General features: G+C 53.4%; 10 protein-coding genes across 10 annotated transcripts; 5 read left to right on the top strand and 5 right to left on the bottom strand.

Moving 5' to 3' along the window:
* The first annotated feature begins 16 nt into the window (after positions 1-16).
* BZA70DRAFT_273521 (tRNA synthetases class II core domain (F)-domain-containing protein) lies at positions 17-2165 on the top strand. The gene is made up of 6 exons (XM_064911840.1): positions 17-237; positions 362-534; positions 599-688; positions 756-874; positions 948-1040; positions 1100-2165. Exons 1-6 carry the CDS (start codon positions 138-140, stop codon positions 2001-2003), a joined length of 1479 nt encoding a protein of 492 aa, XP_064771385.1. The 5' UTR covers positions 17-137; the 3' UTR covers positions 2004-2165.
* BZA70DRAFT_273522 (emp24/gp25L/p24 family/GOLD-domain-containing protein) lies at positions 2166-3121 on the bottom strand. The gene is made up of 2 exons (XM_064911841.1): positions 2715-3121; positions 2166-2646 (listed from the first exon to the last, which is right to left on the bottom strand). The coding sequence occupies exons 1-2, from the start codon at positions 2913-2915 to the stop codon at positions 2233-2235; spliced, it is 615 nt and encodes a 204-aa protein (XP_064771386.1). The 5' UTR covers positions 2916-3121; the 3' UTR covers positions 2166-2232.
* Positions 3122-5121, bottom strand: BZA70DRAFT_273525 (aspartyl aminopeptidase). The gene is made up of 2 exons (XM_064911842.1): positions 4343-5121; positions 3122-4270 (listed from the first exon to the last, which is right to left on the bottom strand). The coding sequence occupies exons 1-2, from the start codon at positions 4966-4968 to the stop codon at positions 3229-3231; spliced, it is 1668 nt and encodes a 555-aa protein (XP_064771387.1). The 5' UTR covers positions 4969-5121; the 3' UTR covers positions 3122-3228.
* Positions 5122-7655: 2534 nt separating this feature from the next.
* On the bottom strand, positions 7656-9308 carry BZA70DRAFT_273530 (uncharacterized protein). The gene is made up of 2 exons (XM_064911843.1): positions 8800-9308; positions 7656-8732 (listed from the first exon to the last, which is right to left on the bottom strand). Exons 1-2 carry the CDS (start codon positions 8882-8884, stop codon positions 7846-7848), a joined length of 972 nt encoding a protein of 323 aa, XP_064771388.1. The 5' UTR covers positions 8885-9308; the 3' UTR covers positions 7656-7845.
* Positions 9309-9840: 532 nt separating this feature from the next.
* On the top strand, positions 9841-10444 carry BZA70DRAFT_287665 (uncharacterized protein; the record flags this gene model as incomplete). The annotated part of the gene is made up of 3 exons (XM_064913971.1): positions 9841-9845; positions 9962-10175; positions 10319-10444. The coding sequence occupies 3 exons, from the start codon at positions 9841-9843 to the stop codon at positions 10442-10444; spliced, it is 345 nt and encodes a 114-aa protein (XP_064771389.1).
* Positions 10445-10668: 224 nt separating this feature from the next.
* On the top strand, positions 10669-12316 carry BZA70DRAFT_46777 (ras family protein). Its single transcript, XM_064915140.1, has 3 exons — positions 10669-11086; positions 11458-11530; positions 11593-12316. Exons 1-3 carry the CDS (start codon positions 10951-10953, stop codon positions 12077-12079), a joined length of 696 nt encoding a protein of 231 aa, XP_064771390.1. The 5' UTR covers positions 10669-10950; the 3' UTR covers positions 12080-12316.
* Positions 12317-12553: 237 nt separating this feature from the next.
* Positions 12554-13350, top strand: BZA70DRAFT_301541 (uncharacterized protein; the record flags this gene model as incomplete). Its single annotated transcript, XM_064914722.1, has 2 exons — positions 12554-12661; positions 12745-13350. The coding sequence occupies 2 exons, from the start codon at positions 12554-12556 to the stop codon at positions 13036-13038; spliced, it is 402 nt and encodes a 133-aa protein (XP_064771391.1). The 3' UTR covers positions 13039-13350.
* On the bottom strand, positions 13236-15171 carry BZA70DRAFT_46698 (malate synthase). The gene has a single exon (XM_064915137.1). It carries the CDS (start codon positions 15053-15055, stop codon positions 13433-13435), a length of 1623 nt encoding a protein of 540 aa, XP_064771392.1. The 5' UTR covers positions 15056-15171; the 3' UTR covers positions 13236-13432.
* On the top strand, positions 15172-16065 carry BZA70DRAFT_46699 (uncharacterized protein). Its single transcript, XM_064915138.1, has one exon. It carries the CDS (start codon positions 15288-15290, stop codon positions 15957-15959), a length of 672 nt encoding a protein of 223 aa, XP_064771393.1. The 5' UTR covers positions 15172-15287; the 3' UTR covers positions 15960-16065.
* A 106-nt stretch (positions 16066-16171) lies between these two features.
* On the bottom strand, positions 16172-18080 carry BZA70DRAFT_254503 (pyridine nucleotide-disulfide oxidoreductase-domain-containing protein; the record flags this gene model as incomplete). The annotated part of the gene is made up of 2 exons (XM_064910763.1): positions 17611-18080; positions 16172-17559 (listed from the first exon to the last, which is right to left on the bottom strand). Exons 1-2 carry the CDS (start codon positions 17864-17866, stop codon positions 16172-16174), a joined length of 1644 nt encoding a protein of 547 aa, XP_064771394.1. The 5' UTR covers positions 17867-18080.
* Between the last annotated feature and the right edge of the window lie 364 nt (positions 18081-18444).

An 18444-nucleotide genomic window follows, 5' to 3' on the forward strand; every position in this document is an offset into this window, starting at 1 on the left:
TCACGTGCTTTGAGCGATGACACCCAGGGACCACTCTACAGAAAAATGCGTTGAGACCGAGAGCGACGACTAATCTGAAGACACACTCCGTTCACGTTCTCTTGGTCCGTTGTTGATAAATACGTACATTTGACGACATGGCAGATCTTGCGCACTTGGTTTTGCAGACTCTTGACAAGGGTCCGATATCTGACACCGCGGTCACTTTCCCCGATGTCGAGACCGGCGTCGTTCATGGTAAGAGTCTTTCTTTCCGATTGACTGCAGGTGTCTGTGTGAATTGCATTACGCTTGCTTTCAATAAAGGCAGTCTGTTTTTCGATTTGCTTGTAGGTGTACTAATGACTTGTGACGGCTTTAGGTGCTTTGAACTCTTTGGCTGCTCGGTCAATGGTGACATACAAGCCAATCGATATCGAATTCTGGACCCTTACTCCTGAGGCTGAAGAGATTGTCGAGAAGGGTAGTCATGAGTTCCGACTTTTGGAGGAAGTCACAAAGAGCATGGAGGGTCTTAAGCTTGCTGATGTCACGGTATGAATATGTCGTCATAGTATACATTTCGAGCAAAGTCGACTGACTGTCATGACGAATATAGAAAGTGCTTGGTGCTGCGGGAAAGCCTGGTCAATCGCGAGCGTTCAAGAACGGATGGATCAAGAAGGACGGTGACAAGCTTGTTTCGAATGTAAGAGTGTAGCAGAAGAAAATCTGTGGACCTGGCCGGTTTCTAACAAGAGCAATTATCTACATAGGTCTCCGCATTGCCTGAGGATACGACGGCAAAAGATCTCAAGACTATCAAGGAGACTGGTACTCTCGGTGATGCGAAGGAATTGGGCGAGCTCCGGAAACGGAAACTTATCGAGAAGGGGTTAGTATATCGTCAATTCCTGTGCGAGAGGAGTGCGAGGCAGTGCTAACTTCAGTTTCTTCGACGTATATAGAAAGAAGTTGTCGTACTCGGTTGAGAAGGGACCTGAGTTTGCTTTGGAGATCAAGAAGCTCGAAACCGATCTGACTCCCGAGATGATTGCGAGGTAAGAGATTGCTACTTTCATTATCTGTTTCGTGCGATTCCATACTGACACTTCTATAGTGGATCATGGAAGACGCAGACCTTCAAGCCTTACAACTTCGATGCCGAGGGAGCAGTTACAGCGTCCGGCGCTCTTCACCCGCTAAACAAGGTCCGCGAGGAGTTCCGACAGATTTTCTTCGCCATGGGTTTCTCCGAGATGCCCACCAACCAGTTTGTCGAGTCTGGCTTCTGGAATTTCGATACGCTCTTTGTGCCTCAGCAGCATCCCGCTCGTGATTTGCAAGATACTTTCTACATCAAAGATCCCGTCAAGGCTGACGAGCCCGAGGATAAGACTTACTGGGAGAACATTCACAAGGTTCACGAGGAGGGTGCCTATGGATCGATCGGATACAGATACCCATGGAACGCTGAGGAATCCCTGCGACTCGTTTTGCGAACACACACAACCGCTGTCTCGTCACGGATGCTGCACAAACTTGCCGCCGACCCCAAGCCCGCGCGCTTCTTCTCTATCGATCGCGTTTTCCGAAACGAGGCCGTCGATGCGACCCATCTTGCCGAGTTCCACCAGATCGAGGGTGTGATTGCCGACTACGACCTGACCCTCGGCGATCTCATCGGCTTCATGGACCGCTTTTTCACACGTATGGGAGTCGACAAGCTCCGCTTCAAGCCGGCCTACAACCCGTACACCGAGCCCTCGATGGAAATCTTCGCGTGGCACGCCGGTCTCAACAAGTGGATCGAGATTGGAAACTCAGGCATGTTCAGACCCGAGATGTTGGAGTCCATGGGCCTGCCCAAGGACCTGCGGGTGCACGGCTTCGGTCTGAGTCTGGAGAGACCTACGATGATTAAGTACAAGCTGTCCAACATCAGAGAGCTTGTCGGACACAAGGTCAATCTTGACTTCATTGAGACGAACCCTGCGGTCCGTCTTGATGAGACGCTTGTTTAAATCGAACCGTATGATTATGTGACAGAGAGTTGCTAGACAGTGGCTTCGCTGTGATGTTTGATTTATTTAATTATACACTTCCATTTTTTGTACCTCTTGTTATTCATGTTTTTGTGTCATCTCCAGGTAGATAGCTAATTATCAATATATTATATACATCAATCATGACATAAATGGATTGGCTAGCTACCACGTAACCCACTCGGCCTCTTCATCAAACCTCCTCTATCTAAACAGCAGACTTGACCTCGAAAAACCGCTTGAGGAAGTAAACCTGGAAGACGCCGCTTCCCGCAACGACGCCGATCTGGAATATACTCCACCACTTGACGCGGGAGTTTGTTGACTCAGCCGTGTTGCGATGCACGCGCTCTCTGATCATGATGTACTCGAGCTCATCCTTGACCTGCTCCAGCAGCTGCGAGAGCGTCTTGATCTCGTGCTCGAGCGGATCCTCAGGAGTCTCGGACGCGTCGACGTAGACCACGCCGTGGACGTTGAATCCGATTTCTTTGCTCACGTAGCCGGCCGCCTCGTTCGAGAAGCAGTAGGTGTATCTGCCGTTGTGGGAGGCTACGAATGTGAACTCGCCGTGCTGGACGTCTTTCTCGACCTTGACGGCTGAGTTTCGAGGATCATTGACCTAAAGAGTTTGGAACAATCAAAAGATCAGCAACACTGCGCCAACACTACACACAAAAGCAATCATACCCAGAAATCAATTCCACCGCTTCCACTAGACGCAGACGCATCGCTATCACCGACCTGATACGACACAGTCATCGTATCGCCCGCCCTCAGATCCTCAAAAAAGCACTCGCGTCCCTGCGCTTCGAGCTTGACGTTGTGACCCACTGCCGTCCGCAGGAGCGCAAACACGCCGAGCAGCAGGAAGAATAGTGAGCGAATCATGATGTGCTGTCTTTGCTTGCTTTCACCAGCTTTCTTTGGGGGAAATTGATGATGTGCTTGGATGTTTTGCTCGGACTGACTGGGCTGAAGATGAATCGGCGCGTGCCTTCAACGTGTTCAACTCCTGGGTGCCGCGAGCACAAAACCCTCATGTGCGATTCTTCTCGAGATCTCAGCAGCTACGAACAGCTTTAGAGGATTAAGGAAGAAGCATGAAATAACACACCAGATAATTGTATTCGCACAAATAACAACAGATTGTAAACAAAAGACTAAACAAAAGGCTAACCAGAGGCTACTACAAAACAACTAATTACATTTTCTCGCCAGAGCGGAACTGATAATCGACATCCTCCCACTCCTCGTAGAACGCCTGGAAGAGCTTAGCACCGAGCGAGACGTCGCGGGAGCCGGTACACGCACGGATCGAGTGCATGGCAAGCTGCGGGATTCCCATATCAATACTACGGCATCCCATCGACGACGAAAGCATGGGACCGACAGTACCGCCCGATCGCGAATCGTTGCGGATCTGGAAGTACTGCAGTGTGTTGTTGGTCCGGCGAGCAACCTCTTCCATGAAAGCCGTGCTCTCGGCATCGGTGGTCATGTGTCCGTTTGGATCACACGAGACTGTGACTCCGACGTTGAGCGAAGGAGTGTGGTACTGCATGTACGCGTTCGAGAAGTTGGGGTTGAACGCATGGATAACGTCGGCCGAGACGAGGAACGAGTTGGCGTAAGTCTGCGCCATTGTCGCGCCGTCGCCAACTGACTCGACAACCCGGAGCAGCGAGCTCTCGAGAAGTCCACCTCTTGCTCCCTGACGCAGAAGACTGCCAATCTCCTCGTCGTCGAAGAGGGCGAGAACGTTGATGGTCGAGCCGCTGATGGCATGCTCCTCGCAGGACTCTAGAAGACCAGTGATGGCCGCATAGGCGCAGATCTTGTCGTCGATACGCGGGCAGAACAAAAACTCTTTGTCAAGACCGCCGACGGTTCCACGCTGAGTGTCAAACAGCTCGAGGTCAAAGTTGAGCATGCTCGAGACCGGCACACCCAGCTCTTTCGCAACAAGCCGCAGCAAGCGAATATTATGACGTCCAGCTAGCGGAGCGCCGACTTCATCCGGTCTCAGCTCGTTCTCAGCCGGATCATCGGGCTCGAGACCGATAATTGGTGTGGTGTTGTATTCGGCGTTGAAGGGAGGGTTGGCGGCCGCACCGAAATGGGGGGCAAGTGTCGGGATGCGGGCGACGGGGTAGGGAATCGTAAAGAGCTTGGTCTGAATAACGCCAGTCGGGTTCTTGACGACCACACGTCCAGCAAGACCAAGATCACGATCCCACCAGGTCCTGGAGAATTAGATATAGGTTAGCCGACTACACTATTGCAATTCGAAGATGTGTAAGGATATTTCAACTTACGACGACATAGCACCAGCATAAGGGGCGGCACCAATCTGGGTGTATCCCTCAACGGCCGGCTTCTTCGAAATAGGCTTGACCTTTGCGCAAAGAGCATCGATATGGCAAGCGACCATACCGGCACCGTTTCCACCAACGTAATGCTGACCGATAACGAACGCGACAAGCGACGAGCCGTTTCGGGTTGTGAAGTACTTCCCACCCTTTGTGATCTTGTCGTCCCACGAAACACGTTCAGAGAGGTAGGTAAATCCGGCGTGGCAGAGCATGTCAGCAAAGCCCTCGCACGCATGGTACGTGGTCGGGTTCTCGTACATGAACTCGATGAAGCTCTCGGTCAGCGGATCGATAGCCTTGGTGCTGGCATCGCGGCGAACGCGCTCGCTGCGAGGGAACGTGTAGTTCGAGGGCTTTTCTGAGAACTTGCTGCTCGTATCGTTCGCGGCCTCCTTTGACGAGGTCGAAAAGAACGGCGTAGGCTGCGGGGCGGTTGAGGACGGAGTGGTCGAGGACACGGCGGGTGCGGGCAGCTGGGGCTCAGCCGACCTCAACGAGAGTCTCGAGATGTCTTCGGCGGCGGCCATCGCGGCGTTGGCCTGCTGGCTGTACTGGACTGGAACGCGCATTTCAGCAAGTGTATAATTTAGAGAAATCTATTGGCGAAAAGAAGGATTGCGGGCGCGATAGTGAAGCAAAGCGAGCGAGTGACGGGGTTGGGAGCAGTGCAATGGAGGTGGGTTGATGGCCCCGAGGGCGATAAGCCGGAAGCAGTTCTGGAGTGCGCGCAACAGCGTGAAGGTTATGCCTCTTCTGCAGCTGCTGTTTTGGTTATCAGTTTAGTTCGTCACCGCCGAGATACAGAAATTGTTGTCGGGAAACGCAGCTGAGAATCCGTTCACGAAACTCCAGCAGTCTGTGATCCTCATCTCTCAGCACCTCTCCGTCTTTTAAAAGCTGCACTCAGGCTGCCCGGCTGCAGTCCTCGCGGTCGCCGGGCAGCGGTGTGGTTCCGGACTACGCCGCAGATGCCGCGGCTGCTTGTATCTTCCTCATTTGGCATAATAACAACGCAATAATGGATAGAGCAGCTCGAAGCAATGTCTACGAACGTCGGTGGCAAAACATCCGCAGGTAGAATGGCTGGTGTCATTATTGAAACGGCGATTGCACCTCCTGACTGAGTCTGGCACATCGCACCGGTCGACCGACTCTGACTGAATCAAAGCAGAGTGAAAGTAGAAGCAACAAGATTTTTCTTAAATAATTATATTAGCATATCTAACAAAGCAACCCAGACATCATGACATTTTATAAAAACTGAAAACGCTAATCATCTCTTCATTCATGCATTATCGTCAACCACCACAGGCACCTCCGGAGACTTTCCCTCGTGTAGCTTTCCCTCCACGTTCATCTTCGTTCCCTCAGAAGGACTGAGTGGTCGCGGAGTGCCGCTCCTCGAAGACGTCGCGGTGGAAGTCGAGAGTACACCCTTTGCCGGCGCTGGACTACCAGCCGCAGACGTCTTTGTAGTCGTGACCGCGCTGCTCTCGCCCGTCACCACAGCTCCTGCAGACTCGCTGTTGTAGGCCTTATCCGGTACCTCATCGAGATCGATCGCGTCGCTTGAGATGATCGAGCTCTCGCGGTTCCTCCTCCAGAGATGATCGGGCCGCATGACCTTCTTGCTCTGGTAGTAGAGCCCGCACGGATTACATACCCGCATCGACTCGATCGTGTTATTTGCCGTCACGGTCTTGATCCGTCTCCAAGCATGCGGCATGATGTCGCCACAGTTTTGGCAGTAAAGCGGGGGTTTTCCTGTCGCAATCGACTGCATCAGCGTCGAGTGGATCCGCTCTTTCGTCTTATTCCGGCTCGCGCGCTTTTCTTTTGATTTGCCATTGACGGCGGCGGTAGCAGTGGTCGGGAGAGTCGCAGTTGAGGTCGCGGTAGGCGCTAAAGACTGAGAACGAGAAGCATTGCCGGTAGTGCTTGGAGTGCCTGTGTTGTATGATGACGCGCCAGGTCCATCGCTGGGAAAATCAATCTCCGAAGGCGGCATGGATTGTACTGACGTCTTGCTGACGGGTGGCAAGATCAGCCCTGACTCACGAATCGAGTCTATGATCGCTTGCTGATTCTGTTTTCCCTGGCTCTGACTTTCATCACCGCCCGCGTCGAAGAAGGCCGAGAAACTGTCATTTGGAGAGGTGATGGGAGATGATTTTTGCTCGCTGTTTGCGTCCTCGAAAAGGTCGTCCGAGTTAGCGAGCGATGATGACGATCCGCCACCTGGGATCTCGAGATGGTTCCCGCCGCCGGCGTTGCCATCATCCTGTCCCAACATCAGCAGATCCTCCATCGCCTCGCGGTGCTTCTCACGTCTATCGCTGTCCATACTCAAGCTGAGGTCACTCTCACTGTCAAACCGGTAGAATTCTCGCACAAAGTCGTTCGCCAGGTCGAGAGTCTGGTTGCTGTTCAGCGCGTTCTCGTCGTCGCCGAGATCAAGTGTCGATGACATGATATCGTCAAACACGCTCGACAAGGGAGACGTTGCGTTCCCGCTTCCGTGTCCTGCCGCGACAGTATCTAGAGCGCTGCTGAGTATTTGGTTGCCAGCATCAGAAGTCCATGCCTTTGGAATATCCCGTCCCGTGCTGTCGAATGGCGACGAGAATCGATCACCCATTCCGCCAAATATCGGTGGCGACGATGCAAGCTGTGGGGAGGACTCGTAGTACGGAGACGACGGGCTGATTGACGAAGGAGGAGAGAATGAGACTGATGGGGTGGGAGCGGTGACTGTGCGGGTAAGATTCTGCCGTTGGGGAAGTGCGACCGAGGTGGCGAAGCGGTGAGCGGATGGTCGCTTTTGATTGCCGTCCGTCGGGCTCGACTCTTTCTGCTCACCAGACTGCTGATGAGATGCTGCGGCCGGGTTGCCGCCGGATCTGTTTGCCGCGTCGTTGATGTTACTGTGATTCTGGTTCTGCTGGCTGCTGCTGATTCCGCTGGCCTCGGTTTGACTGGTAGGCGTAGAAGTACTGTGATTTGCCTGATTTTTGCCAAATGCGAGAGATGACGCGCCCCGCTTTGCTGTAGAGACAGCGGCAGCGGGCGCGAGCTTCTTTACGCGGGGCCGTTTTGCTGGAGGGCCGTCGATGTTGGCGGTTGATGACGCGTTGTTGCTGTTGTTGCTGCTGCTGAGTGCGTTGAGGGATGATGAACTCATGTCCTCGAGCACGCGTCGCTATTATAGATTCGTTAGCAGGGAAAAAAGCAAGAGAATATCATGATAAATTGTTACCTTCTGTGTAGATGATCCCTTAGGACGCCCTTTCTTCGCAGCAGTAGTCGCGGGCGTGGAGGTGTTTGTGGCGGCAGCGATCGCTCTCTCAGCTTCAACCGGCAATCCAAAGAAAGCATCATAGTCATCATTCGGCCGCCCGGCTCCCGACGAGGAGTTTTCGTTGTCAAACAGAAGCAGGTTGGTACTGCTACTGCTGTTGTCCGCATTGCTGACAAGCCCGGCGTATGCTGGCGCAGTCAAAAGTTCCATTACGCGTGGCTGGGATTGGATGAAGCTTGTCCATCGGGCTGCGTCGAAGCATCCGGGCATTAGGTTTGATAACCGGACGTATAGCTGCATGGATCTCAAAAACCGCATCTGCGTAGCTCCGTGGACCTGTACAAAAAATAATCAATGTCAGTGAAAAGATCTTGATAGAGTGCTGAAAGACATATTGCAAAGATAGAGCGCGCCGTACAGGTTGTAGTCGAAGCTTGATCTCCAGAGTCTCGCGCACGCCGTGGTTGCCAAACATGTTCATAACGTTCGAGCACACGCGGCCGCAAACCATCTGCAGCGTTCCGGCCGCGACCTCGTGCGCGGTAGCGGCTGCGCCGGATGAGTGGCTGTTGTCGCGAGTCGGGATCGCGGAGAGATCGCTCGGCGCGGATGGGTTGTTGGATGAGTTGGTGGGGTTGGAGATACTGCTTTGGTTCTCGGTCGAATTGATGCTGTCTTGATGTTGGGGCGCGGCCGAGGATGCGAGTGCCCAGGAAAGGAGGCCGTGGCCGACTAGCGGCTGGTCGCGTTCCGAAAAGTCAACAGTGTAGACCGCGTAGTCGATCGACGGGTCGGCGACGAGTTCGGGGCTCGAAGAAGCGACGGCAGCGATGCAAGATCGCAGGTCGATCGCGCCGACGACGTCGGGTCTGCGTCGGGAAGAAGAGGAAGAGGAGTGGTTGCGGGGAGGGGTGCGCGTCGGGGAGGAGGTCGGGGAGGCTGGCGGGCAGTGGATTACTTGGACCTGGAAGATGGACGACGAACGCGCCAGGCAGGTGGTCTTTTGAGCGTTATCGAACGTGTAGAGGACCTTGACTGCACGGCCAAACAGATTTACAAACGTTAGAAAGAAAACAGAGAGTGGTGAGAGAGAAACACGTACGGCGCATGGGACGCGTTACGGGCCGGGGCTGGATGGGAACGGAGTCGTCCACATTTGGCGAAGCACACAGCGCGTAAGACGCCATGAGGAACAGACAGATAAAACGCGATCGTCAGGGAGTGAGGGGGGTAGAGAAGAGGAGAGGAGAGAAGGAGTAGAGGAGGAAGGTGACGATGAAGAAGAGGAAAGTGGACGAGCGCAGAAAACACAAAAGTCCCAAAACACGAGACGAAGGCCGCTCGACTTCGGGGACGACGATAGACCGCAAAACGAGTCAGAAACCTTGAATTTGAGTCTTGCAGACCACAAAACACAAAACACTGATCACACTCGCTGTTCTTCAACCCAAAGATCCGGAATGGCGCGTACCCGTGCCAGAACGGCCTTGGAATATTACGGCGCGGGATAAACACGTCGGCGTACCCGCTTTGTTTACGTGTTTTATATTGGCTCTACTATGCGCGGTGAAATTCAGTAGTCTTGGAGGGTGTTTGTCTTATAGATATAGCTTGTATATATAATTCTACACACAGCCCCTCCAGCACCTACTCTCTATACGGTCCCTGTTCCTGCGGCCTACACCAGGGACGCGACGCGTTCGATGAACCCAAAGGAACCAAGACGCGTGCGCTCGAGGCACCTCACTAACTTTATTTAAGATCCCTCAATTACCCCTTACGTGTGTTTAGGTTGTTTGAGATTTGTGCTGAGTTCTACCGCGGCGCCGCAGTATTTCTCAGACTGACGAAATTCTCCCTCTTCGCGAACAAAAGGCAGACATATTCGATCGCAGAATCAGCAACGGTTGTGGATTTGTGGGCAAAGAACTCGGTGTCAAGTAGTCTTATTCTTTGCATTAGCTGTCTGTACACTCTTGAAGACAGTGTTGGAGAAAGTCACTCTGCTTTTTGATTATTATCACGTTTGCTTGTACAAAAGTGCATCTTACATCAGATCAGTCGCTGTCATTACTTTTCATCCGGCAGTTCTCTTCTTTATATCAACATCCTCATCTACATCTACATCTACATCTACATCGCAATGGCGTACGTTTCCCCTTGATTGTGTTCTGTTTGGACTGGTGCATCCACTACCCATAGCATGGCTCTATCAAACAGCACCTCCTAGCAACAACCGATACTAACCTCCCCTTCTCCCACAGTGAATTCGTGAACCGACCCCGTTCCGAGCTCGCGGAATTCGAAATCGCAAAGCTTGAAGAATACGAATTCGCAAACGGCCCGCTCTCGGTCCTGCAAGCTGCTGTCAAGAACAAATCACAGGTCCTGATCTCGTGCCGGAACAACAAGAAACTGCTGGCGCGCGTGAAGGCGTTTGATCGGCATTCAAACATGGTGCTTGAGAATGTGAAGGAGGTGGGTTTTCCTTATTTGTTTGTTTGTTTACTCGTGCGCTGGTTGCATCCTTATGTGCCCTGTTTGCACTGCTCGATTTGATATCGCATCGGGCACCAAGTCGACGTCTACGGTAACTAAATATACTAACTGCCTCTTCACAGATGTGGACCGAGACCCCGCGGACATCAAAAGGCAAGAAGGGCCGACCGGTCAACAAAGATAGATTCATAAGTAAGATGTTTCTGCGAGGAGACTCGGTGATTCTGGTGTTGCGGAGCACTGTCTAGACACAGAGAGGAGCGAGAGATACGAAGTCGGGCGCAAACCAGCGAGAAGAGTGCCATGTCATGATTACAATTGTACGATATCTATCAGTCTTGTGTTTTCCTCGTATTTACGACAACCAGCGTAGAAGCAATCCACGTGATGCGGACATCTTACAGATTCCTTACATAATCCTTACATAATCCACTAATCCGGCCTGGGAGGAGAGTTGCTCCTCTGCCTGATTCCGCCACCGCCTGGGCCCAGTCTGCAATCCCACATCTGATATCTGCGTGAATCATCTCGGCTTCAAGCGCTCCTTGTCCAGCTAAGAAACCACAAAAGACATTTGAAGCAAGCAGTGGCTCGTTGTTATCAGTCTCATTAGCGCATCTCTGCCTCTTCAGTCGTTGTCGTCCTCGTCACCGGTTGTCCCAGCAGCTAATCAGCCAACCAACTTATCAACCCATCGATCACTCATCCTCAACTCTCCCCTCTATACACTCCACAAGCATCCAGCATCTTCACCATGAGCTCGCTAGATTCTACTCCCTCAGCTCCGAAGCCGACTGCATCCGTCAAGCTCGTCCTCCTCGGTGAAGCCGCGGTCGGCAAATCGAGCTTGGTCCTGCGATTCGTGAGCAACGACTTTCAAGAGAACAAAGGTGGGTAGTTTCCTTAAGTTTGCAGTCTGCTCTGTCTGTGCGCTGTATACGAAGCCTGCTTGAAATATCTGGATCTGCTGCTACTCCGCAGAAGGAGCAGACACTAATCACCCCTGCTTCCTTCCGACGCGTTCCGAATCTCCACCGTCAGCGTCTATATGTCAGCTGTATTACTTCTATGCCAGTTTTTTGTGGATAGTGCAGATATGGGATCAAGCCAGTGATTGCTGATCAGCTAGATGGTGACTGCTTATCAGCCAGATGGTGGACCGTGGATATAAGCAAGATCCAGGAGCAAGCAGGCTCACACAGCACTGCAGCGGCAGACCAGCATCAATATCACTATATGGATGGCTAACGCATATACCTAGAACCGACTATCGGTGCTGCATTCCTTACCCAGAAGTGCACCCTCCCAAACAGAACTATCAAGTTCGAGATATGGTAATTAGCCTCCTGCTCTGTACACCGCACTCTACATGCCTGCTAACATACATGATCTCCAGGGACACCGCAGGCCAAGAGCGATTTGCGTCGCTCGCGCCGATGTACTACAGAAACGCGCAGACCGCGTTAGTAGTCTACGATCTCACAAAACCGACGTCGCTGATCAAAGCCCGCCACTGGGTGAACGAGCTGCACGCGCAGGCGAGCCCGAAGATTGTGATTGCGCTCGTGGGCAACAAGCTCGATCTGTGCGATAGCGAGGGCGGCGAGGCCTCGACCGACGACGACGAGGACCGTCGCAAGATCTCGACGGAGGAAGGCCGCAAGTTTGCGGAGGAGGAAGGCTTGCTTTTCTTTGAGACCTCTGCCAAGACCGGCGCGAACGTGCGCGACGTCTTCCTTGCGATCGCGTCGAAGATCCCGGAGGAGATTGTCAATAAGCGCGGAGGCGCGGCCGGCGCAAAGGGACGTGCTGGTGCGGGCGAGCGGGGCGTCGATTTGGAGTCGCGGGCGGGCGAGAACGGAGCACAGGGATGTGCATGCTAAACAGTGTGCATGTTGGTAACGGACGGTGTTGGTTTTAGTTTTAGTTTTCTTTTTTTTCTCTGTTTAGTCTTGTTTACTCTTGTTTTAAGCGGGATATGTCTGGATTTTGGATTTGCTTGATTTGTAGCTTTTTATCTATGTTTTTTGTCGTTTTCGTTTGTAAGAAGAGGCGGGTTGAGTTACTAGCAAGCAATGTTTGCTCGTAAAGGCCTTTCATCTTTTGTTTGTTTGTAATGTCTTTAAATACATCACATCAGTCAGAATGCTGTTCGATAACTATCAAAGCGATGATGTTACATAATCACTCACGTGACTTCCAAACTTCGAAATCGCCCACACGCAATTCGCCTGAGCCAGAAAAATCCCAACGGCTTCTCTTCCCGATTCTCTCTCCATTCGCTGACCTGCATTGCTGTACAATCAGCACTGGACTAGTAGCGAGGAAGTAAATAACAGAACTGCAACTATATCAAGATGTCGACTTTGATGTATTTGAAGATGCTGTTTGTCGGGGGTGGTATTACCGGTCTCGGAGTTGGGCTTTACAAGAATGCGGTTCCGACCGAGGAGGAGCTTCTGAAGGTACATATCAACCTTCGCTACTTCTTCCTCTCCGCTATCAAGATGGTATCAGCATAGCTAACTCCTTTCTCTCTATGAAATAGGAATTCTCGCCCGCGCTACAACAAAAATACCACCAAGAAAACCAATACATGGACCGCGACTCCGCCAACGCGCAACTCCGCAACCTGATCCAGAGCAACGCGAACTCGTCCCGCCCGGCGTGGATGCTGACGGACAAAATCGAGCCGCGGTGCGTGACGCACGAGCGCGACCGCGTGCGCTGGAGTCAGCGCAGTCTTGAGCGCGCGAGGGAGTCTGCGAGGAGGAGGATGCTGGAGGAGAAGGAGAGGTTGGAGAGGGAGGAGCAGCAGCAGCGGCGGCGGTCGTTTTTCTGAGCGGAGTGATTGTTCGCGCTTGTATATATTATTTACATCCCTTTTGTCATGTCTATTTGAATGTCTAGGAGTTTGTCATGCATGCTAATGTTTATGGATTTGGTACTTTTGATTTCTGATTGTTTCCGCGGCAATTCCGCGGGCGCGGGCAACTTGGTATGTCATGCCGACAGTGTTGCCGACAAAATAACTAATATAACGCTGGTTTTGATAATATTGCTAAATTATTAAGAACGAGGGTAATGGTTATGATTATGAAGATGAAAAGCACATAGAAAGTTGAGGAAAGAGCGGAAACAAGTACTAATATCTCTTGAGGTCATTCGAGATCAAACATGCTGTATCTCAAAATAGAAAAGAAAAGGACATCTCAGAACGACATTTAAGTAGGTGCTTACAGCTTCGCGCTGGCAGAGTTTGCAGTGACAATCTCGTCATAAAGCAAGGAGGTCAAGAAGTCGGCATAGTCCTCGCCCGTGATCTGGGTCGCAAAGTACTTTTGCGCAGCGCGGAACTTGTTACCCTTTGGCGCGGACTTTTCGAGCTTGGCGGTCTCCTCGTCGAGGATGCGCAGGGCGTAGTCCTTGGTGACCTTGACGCCCTCGGCGGTGGTGACCTGGTGCTTGACCCACTGCCAGAGCTGCGAGCGCGAGACCTCGGCCGTGGCGGCGTCCTCCATGAGGAAGTTGATGGGCACGCAGCCGACTCCGCGGAGCCAGGCCTCCATGTATCCGAGGCCGATGCCGAGGTTCTTGCGGATGCCGTCCTCGGTGACCTCGCCCGGGACGTTGGAGTCGAGGAGCATGGCGGCCGAGACCTCGACGTCGTCGGTGCGCTTGAAGAGCTGGTTGGGCGTCGGCATCATCTTGTTGAAGACCTCGGACGCAATTGGCGCGAGCGCGGGGTGCGCGACCCAGGTGCCGTCGTGGCCGGCGGTGACCTCGCGCAGCTTGTCCTTGTAGACGCCCTCCATGGCGACCTTGTTTGCGGCCGCGTCGGTCTTGATCGGGATCTGCGCCGCCATGCCGCCCATGGCGTGCACGCCGCGGCGGTGACAGGTCTTGATAAGCAGCTTGACGTAGGCCTGCATGAATCCCGAGGTCATGGTCACCTGCGAGCGGTCGGGGAGGACAAAGGCCGGGTTGTTGCGGAACTTTTTGATGAAGGAGAAGATGTAATCCCAGCGGCCGCAGTTGAGCCCGGACGAGTGCTCGCGCAGCTCGTAGATGATTTCGTCCATCTCGAACGCGGCCATGATGGTCTCGATCAAGACGGTGCCGCGGATGGTCCCCCGGGGGATTTCGAGGATGTCCTGCGAGAGCTTGAAGATGTCGTTCCAGAGCCGCGCCTCGAGGTGGGACTCCATTTTTGGCAGGTAAAAGTAGGGGCCCGAGCCTCGCTTGATGAGCTCCTTGGCGTTGTGGAAGAAGTAAAGACCAAAGTCAAAGATCGAGCCAGAGATCGGCTGGCCGTCGACAAGGAAGTGCTTCTCCTCCAAGTGCCAGCCGCGCGGACGGACGATGAGCGTGGGCAGCGTCCGGTCGGTGCGGAGCTTGTATTCCTTACCGCCGGGGACGGTGAAGTCGATCTGGCGACGGACGCCGTCGAAGAGGTTGACCTGGCCGGAGATGAGGTTGTCCCAGGTGGGCGCGGTTGCGTCCTCAAAGTCAGCCATGTACGTCCAGACCTCGGAGTTGAGGGCGTTGATCACCATCTTGCGGTCGGTCGGGCCGGTGATTTCGACGCGGCGGTCGACGAGGCCGGGCGCGGGCGGCGCGCCCTGCCAGATAGGGTCGTCGCGGATGTATTTTGTCTCGGGGAGGAAAGTCGGGAGGACGCCGGCGTCGAGGGCGGCCTGGCGGACCTCGCGGCGGGCGAGGAGGGCTTTGCGGGTGGGGTCGAATGTGCGGTGGAGGAGGACGAGGAAGGCGATTGCCTCGGGAGAGAGGATTGCTTTCTGGGAGTCGTCGACGGCGCCGAGGACGGAGGCCGCGGAGGCGAGGGTCTTTGTGTCCATTGCGGAGGTGGTGATGGATGTGATGAGAATGAAGGAGAGGATGAGGAAGTAGAGGATTAAGAAGAGGAAGAAGAAGAGGAAGAGAGGAACAAGAGGAGGATAACCAAGTAGATATCGTGTCGGCGGACTGCGGGGTGGCCCTCGGTCGGTCCGGGCGGGCGGGAGTTGAGATTCGGCGGACCCGCGCGGAACCGACTGACCCGGTGTTGAGCGAGGGCGGGTTAGGAAATGGATGGGTCAGCTTGCTCTCGGTCGGGCTCTGGCTCTGGCTCTGGCTGCAATCTGTGGCTGCTCTGAAGGCACTGGCTTTGCTGCTGGCGGTGTGCATCCTGGAATAATACGTGGATATCGTAGAAGACGCAATAAGAAGATGCAGTTGTTCCTGATACTCATTTCAGTGTACAGCAAACTCACAGCTCGGACACCAAAGACCCTGTTCAGCACCGGCATCAGCTCGGAGTCGGCCGGGGCGAAAGGGAAGCAGAGCTCTGCTCGTCGTTTGTTATGTTCCTGCTGCTTGCAGGATCTTGTTATCTTTCTCGCAGCTTATTCTGTGTCTGTGCTCTGCTCTGCCTCTGCAGCTCCGAAAGAAGGTGGACCGAGCAGAGCCATGAGCAAGCCATGTGTCTGCCTGCTCTGTCTGCTCTGTCTGTTCTGTCTATGCTCTTCGTCGAGGGCTGAAATCCAGATTCATCCGGATGATCTGCAATATCAAGACGAAAAGACAAAGGCGAAAACTATCGCCAACTCTTCCCAAACCATCTGCATCGGCTGTCTGTCTCTTTGTCTGCTTCACTTCTCGTCCCTGCCCTCGGCATCACTTTCACGTGAATCCAGACTCTGCCCATGTCGGAACAACGTCGGCACTGACTCATTCTCTTCAATCAAGCAAAAGATAGTTTAATGATTCGAGTGTAAATATAAATAAGCTATAAAGAAATATAGACGATTAAAAAAAAGAACCAAAAAACTCAACCAAAAAATCAAGAGGCCAGCTCCGATTATTAGTCAGCTGATAGAGTATCATTACATAGAATTCTTAAATCAAACAACAATCAGTTAAAGAAGCAATCTATAGTATATATCAAATGATGGTAAATAAACAAAAGAAAAAAGCTACTCTCTGCTGACGTCACGGCCAAACATCTTGACCTTGAGCCAATCCATAATCACAAGCAACTTGTTGCGGGTGCTGAACACCATCGACACGTACGCGGATCTCCAGAAGAGATACGTCATCTGGCCCGACGAAGACATGTTGTTGCCCTCGCCGAACGTCAGATCGGCAATAGCGCGGTCAGAGCCAATGTAGGCAAGCGATCCCTGATGTGTGTACTGGAACGGCATAAGACGCTTGGTGCGACGGAGCGCCTTGGCCTTGACCTCGATCTCGGAAGTGACAGTCTTCTTGTCCTCGGGCGCGGTCGCGCCGTTGGCGAGCTGCTCGAGGTACTCGACCTCCTCCTCGAGCGACTGAGTCTTGGCCATGGTGTTGAACAGACGGGCGAGGTATGCACCCTCCTGGGTGGCGACCTGGGCGGTGGGAGCGTACTTGGTGACCGAGCAGTCGCCGACGGCCCAGATGCCCTCGGTGCCCTTGACGACAAGGTACTCGTTGACCTCGAGACCGCGGCGCGAGTTGGCCTGCTCGGGGATCTTCTTCATCAGGTTGCGAACAACGTTGCGGGGCATGTTTCCGGTAGCCCAGACGAGCAATCCGTAGGGCATCTCGATCATCTCCTTTGATCCATCAGGCTTGACAACCTCGGCAAAGATGGACTTGTCGGTAACCTTCTTGACCATGGTCTTGGTGTGGATATCAATCTTCTCGTCCTTGAACGTCTTCTCGGTGTACGAAATCAATTCCTTGGAAAACATAGGCAAAACGTTGGGAAGCGCCTCCACGAGCGAGACGTGGAAATCGGTCTCAATCTCGGGAACCCACTTGCGGAGGTCCTCCTCGAAGAAATCCTGAAGCTCGCCAGCAAACTCGACACCGGTGGGACCACCGCCGACGACGACCATGTGCAAAAGACGCTTGCGCTCTTCGGGCGACTGGTCCTTGAACGTGGCGGTCTCGATGCAGTCCATGATGCGCGTGCGGATCTTTTGCGCGTCCTGGATCTCCTTGAGGAAGCAGGCGTTCTCCTCGACACCGGGGATGCCGAAGGTGGTGTTTTGCGCACCGACGCCAATCACGAGGTAGTCAAACGGAAGCGAGGTCTCGGCGATGTCGCCCTTGACCTCTGAGTTGTCGCGCATGGTGATTGTGCGCTTGACGGGGTCGATGTCAGTGCACTCGGCCTCGTAGAAGGCGACCGAGGCCTTCTTGTGGCGGAGGATGTGGCGGAGGGGTTCCATGATTGAGCGGTGCTCGATTGTGCCGGTGGTGCAGGAGGGAAGCAGAGGAGTGAAGAGGAAGAAGTTGCGCGGCGAGACCACGGCAACGTTGTAGTTTTCGGTGTCGAGCTTCTTGAGAAGCGAGACCGCACCCCATCCGGAGCCTGATGTGTGTTAGACCGAATTGATAAAAGATGGAGATAGGTAGTTCTTACCAAGAATAACAAGAGTCTTCTTGGACGGGTCAGGAGGCAATTGGTCGACAGGGTGGCGACCGTCGTAGATGTTGTAGGCGAGGAGACCGACGCCGACGATGACAGAGGAGTAGGTTGCGCGCCAGAGGAAGGTGCCGACGCGTCTGAAGCCGCCCTTCTTTGCTGGAGGGGGAGGAGGAGGGACGGTGGCGTAGGCGCGACGAGAGACGGCGCGCAGGGCGAGGGGGAGGGCGGCGAGACGAGGAGCGGGACGCATGGTGGAGAGGAGGGGAAAGAAGAGAGAGAGAAGAAGAAGAAGAAGAAGAAGAAGAAGAGCCTCGAGGACTAGATGAGATGAATCTCAAGAAGAAGAGAAGAAGAGGAGAGGAAGAAGGCTGACGAGCAGGAGCAGAGCAGAGAGCAGGGAGGAAGAGAAGCGTTGATAAATAAAAAGTTCGGCGGCGGACGGGCGGCTCGGTGCTGGGTGCTGCGCGTAGAAGGAAGAGAACCGGTTCGGGCTGGCGAAGCGGTTCAGGAGATCGGGCATAAAACCGACGGATCGGCCTGGAGGAGTTGCTTGTTGCTTGTTGGTGGATGTGGTGTGTTAGTGATATGATGTTATAGTCATATAGCATATGAGTAACATATAGGAAGAACATATAGATATAGTAATAGCTTCAACAACAACATCTACACATCTACACATCTACAGTACACAGCAACAGCACACCGGCTGTAGAGGGCATCCGTCGCCGCGCCATTCAGCCTATTTGCCGTCGCCCGCGCAGCCAGAGCAAATCACAACCACCGCAAACAACGACAACAAAAGCAGAAAGAAGCAAGAAAAGAGAGAAA

The sequence above is a fragment of the Myxozyma melibiosi genome, assembly GCF_037950935.1.
Source record: "Myxozyma melibiosi strain Phaff 52-87 chromosome Unknown BZA70scaffold_1, whole genome shotgun sequence".
Classification (NCBI taxonomy): domain Eukaryota; kingdom Fungi; phylum Ascomycota; class Lipomycetes; order Lipomycetales; family Lipomycetaceae; genus Myxozyma; species Myxozyma melibiosi.

Coding starts and splice junctions, on each gene's coding strand:
- BZA70DRAFT_46698 (XM_064915137.1), bottom strand. CDS start 15,055: ATGGACACAAAGACCCTCGCCTCCGCGGCCTCCGTCCTCGGCGCCGTC.
- BZA70DRAFT_46699 (XM_064915138.1), top strand. CDS start 15,288: ATGGGTCAGCTTGCTCTCGGTCGGGCTCTGGCTCTGGCTCTGGCTGCA.
- BZA70DRAFT_46777 (XM_064915140.1), top strand. CDS start 10,951: ATGAGCTCGCTAGATTCTACTCCCTCAGCTCCGAAGCCGACTGCATCC. Junction 11,087..11,457: donor CGACTTTCAAGAGAACAAAG/GTGGGTAGTTTC, acceptor GCATATACCTAG/AACCGACTATCGGTGCTGCA. Junction 11,531..11,592: donor ACTATCAAGTTCGAGATATG/GTAATTAGCCTC, acceptor CATGATCTCCAG/GGACACCGCAGGCCAAGAGC.
- BZA70DRAFT_273530 (XM_064911843.1), bottom strand. CDS start 8,884: ATGGCGTCTTACGCGCTGTGTGCTTCGCCAAATGTGGACGACTCCGTT. Junction 8,733..8,799: donor CGTAACGCGTCCCATGCGCC/GTACGTGTTTCT, acceptor TTGGCCGTGCAG/TCAAGGTCCTCTACACGTTC.
- BZA70DRAFT_273522 (XM_064911841.1), bottom strand. CDS start 2,915: ATGATTCGCTCACTATTCTTCCTGCTGCTCGGCGTGTTTGCGCTCCTG. Junction 2,647..2,714: donor GCGGTGGAATTGATTTCTGG/GTATGATTGCTT, acceptor CAAACTCTTTAG/GTCAATGATCCTCGAAACTC.
- BZA70DRAFT_273521 (XM_064911840.1), top strand. CDS start 138: ATGGCAGATCTTGCGCACTTGGTTTTGCAGACTCTTGACAAGGGTCCG. Junction 535..598: donor TTAAGCTTGCTGATGTCACG/GTATGAATATGT, acceptor TGACGAATATAG/AAAGTGCTTGGTGCTGCGGG. Junction 875..947: donor CGGAAACTTATCGAGAAGGG/GTTAGTATATCG, acceptor CGACGTATATAG/AAAGAAGTTGTCGTACTCGG.
- BZA70DRAFT_273525 (XM_064911842.1), bottom strand. CDS start 4,968: ATGCGCGTTCCAGTCCAGTACAGCCAGCAGGCCAACGCCGCGATGGCC. Junction 4,271..4,342: donor TATGCTGGTGCTATGTCGTC/GTAAGTTGAAAT, acceptor CTAATTCTCCAG/GACCTGGTGGGATCGTGATC.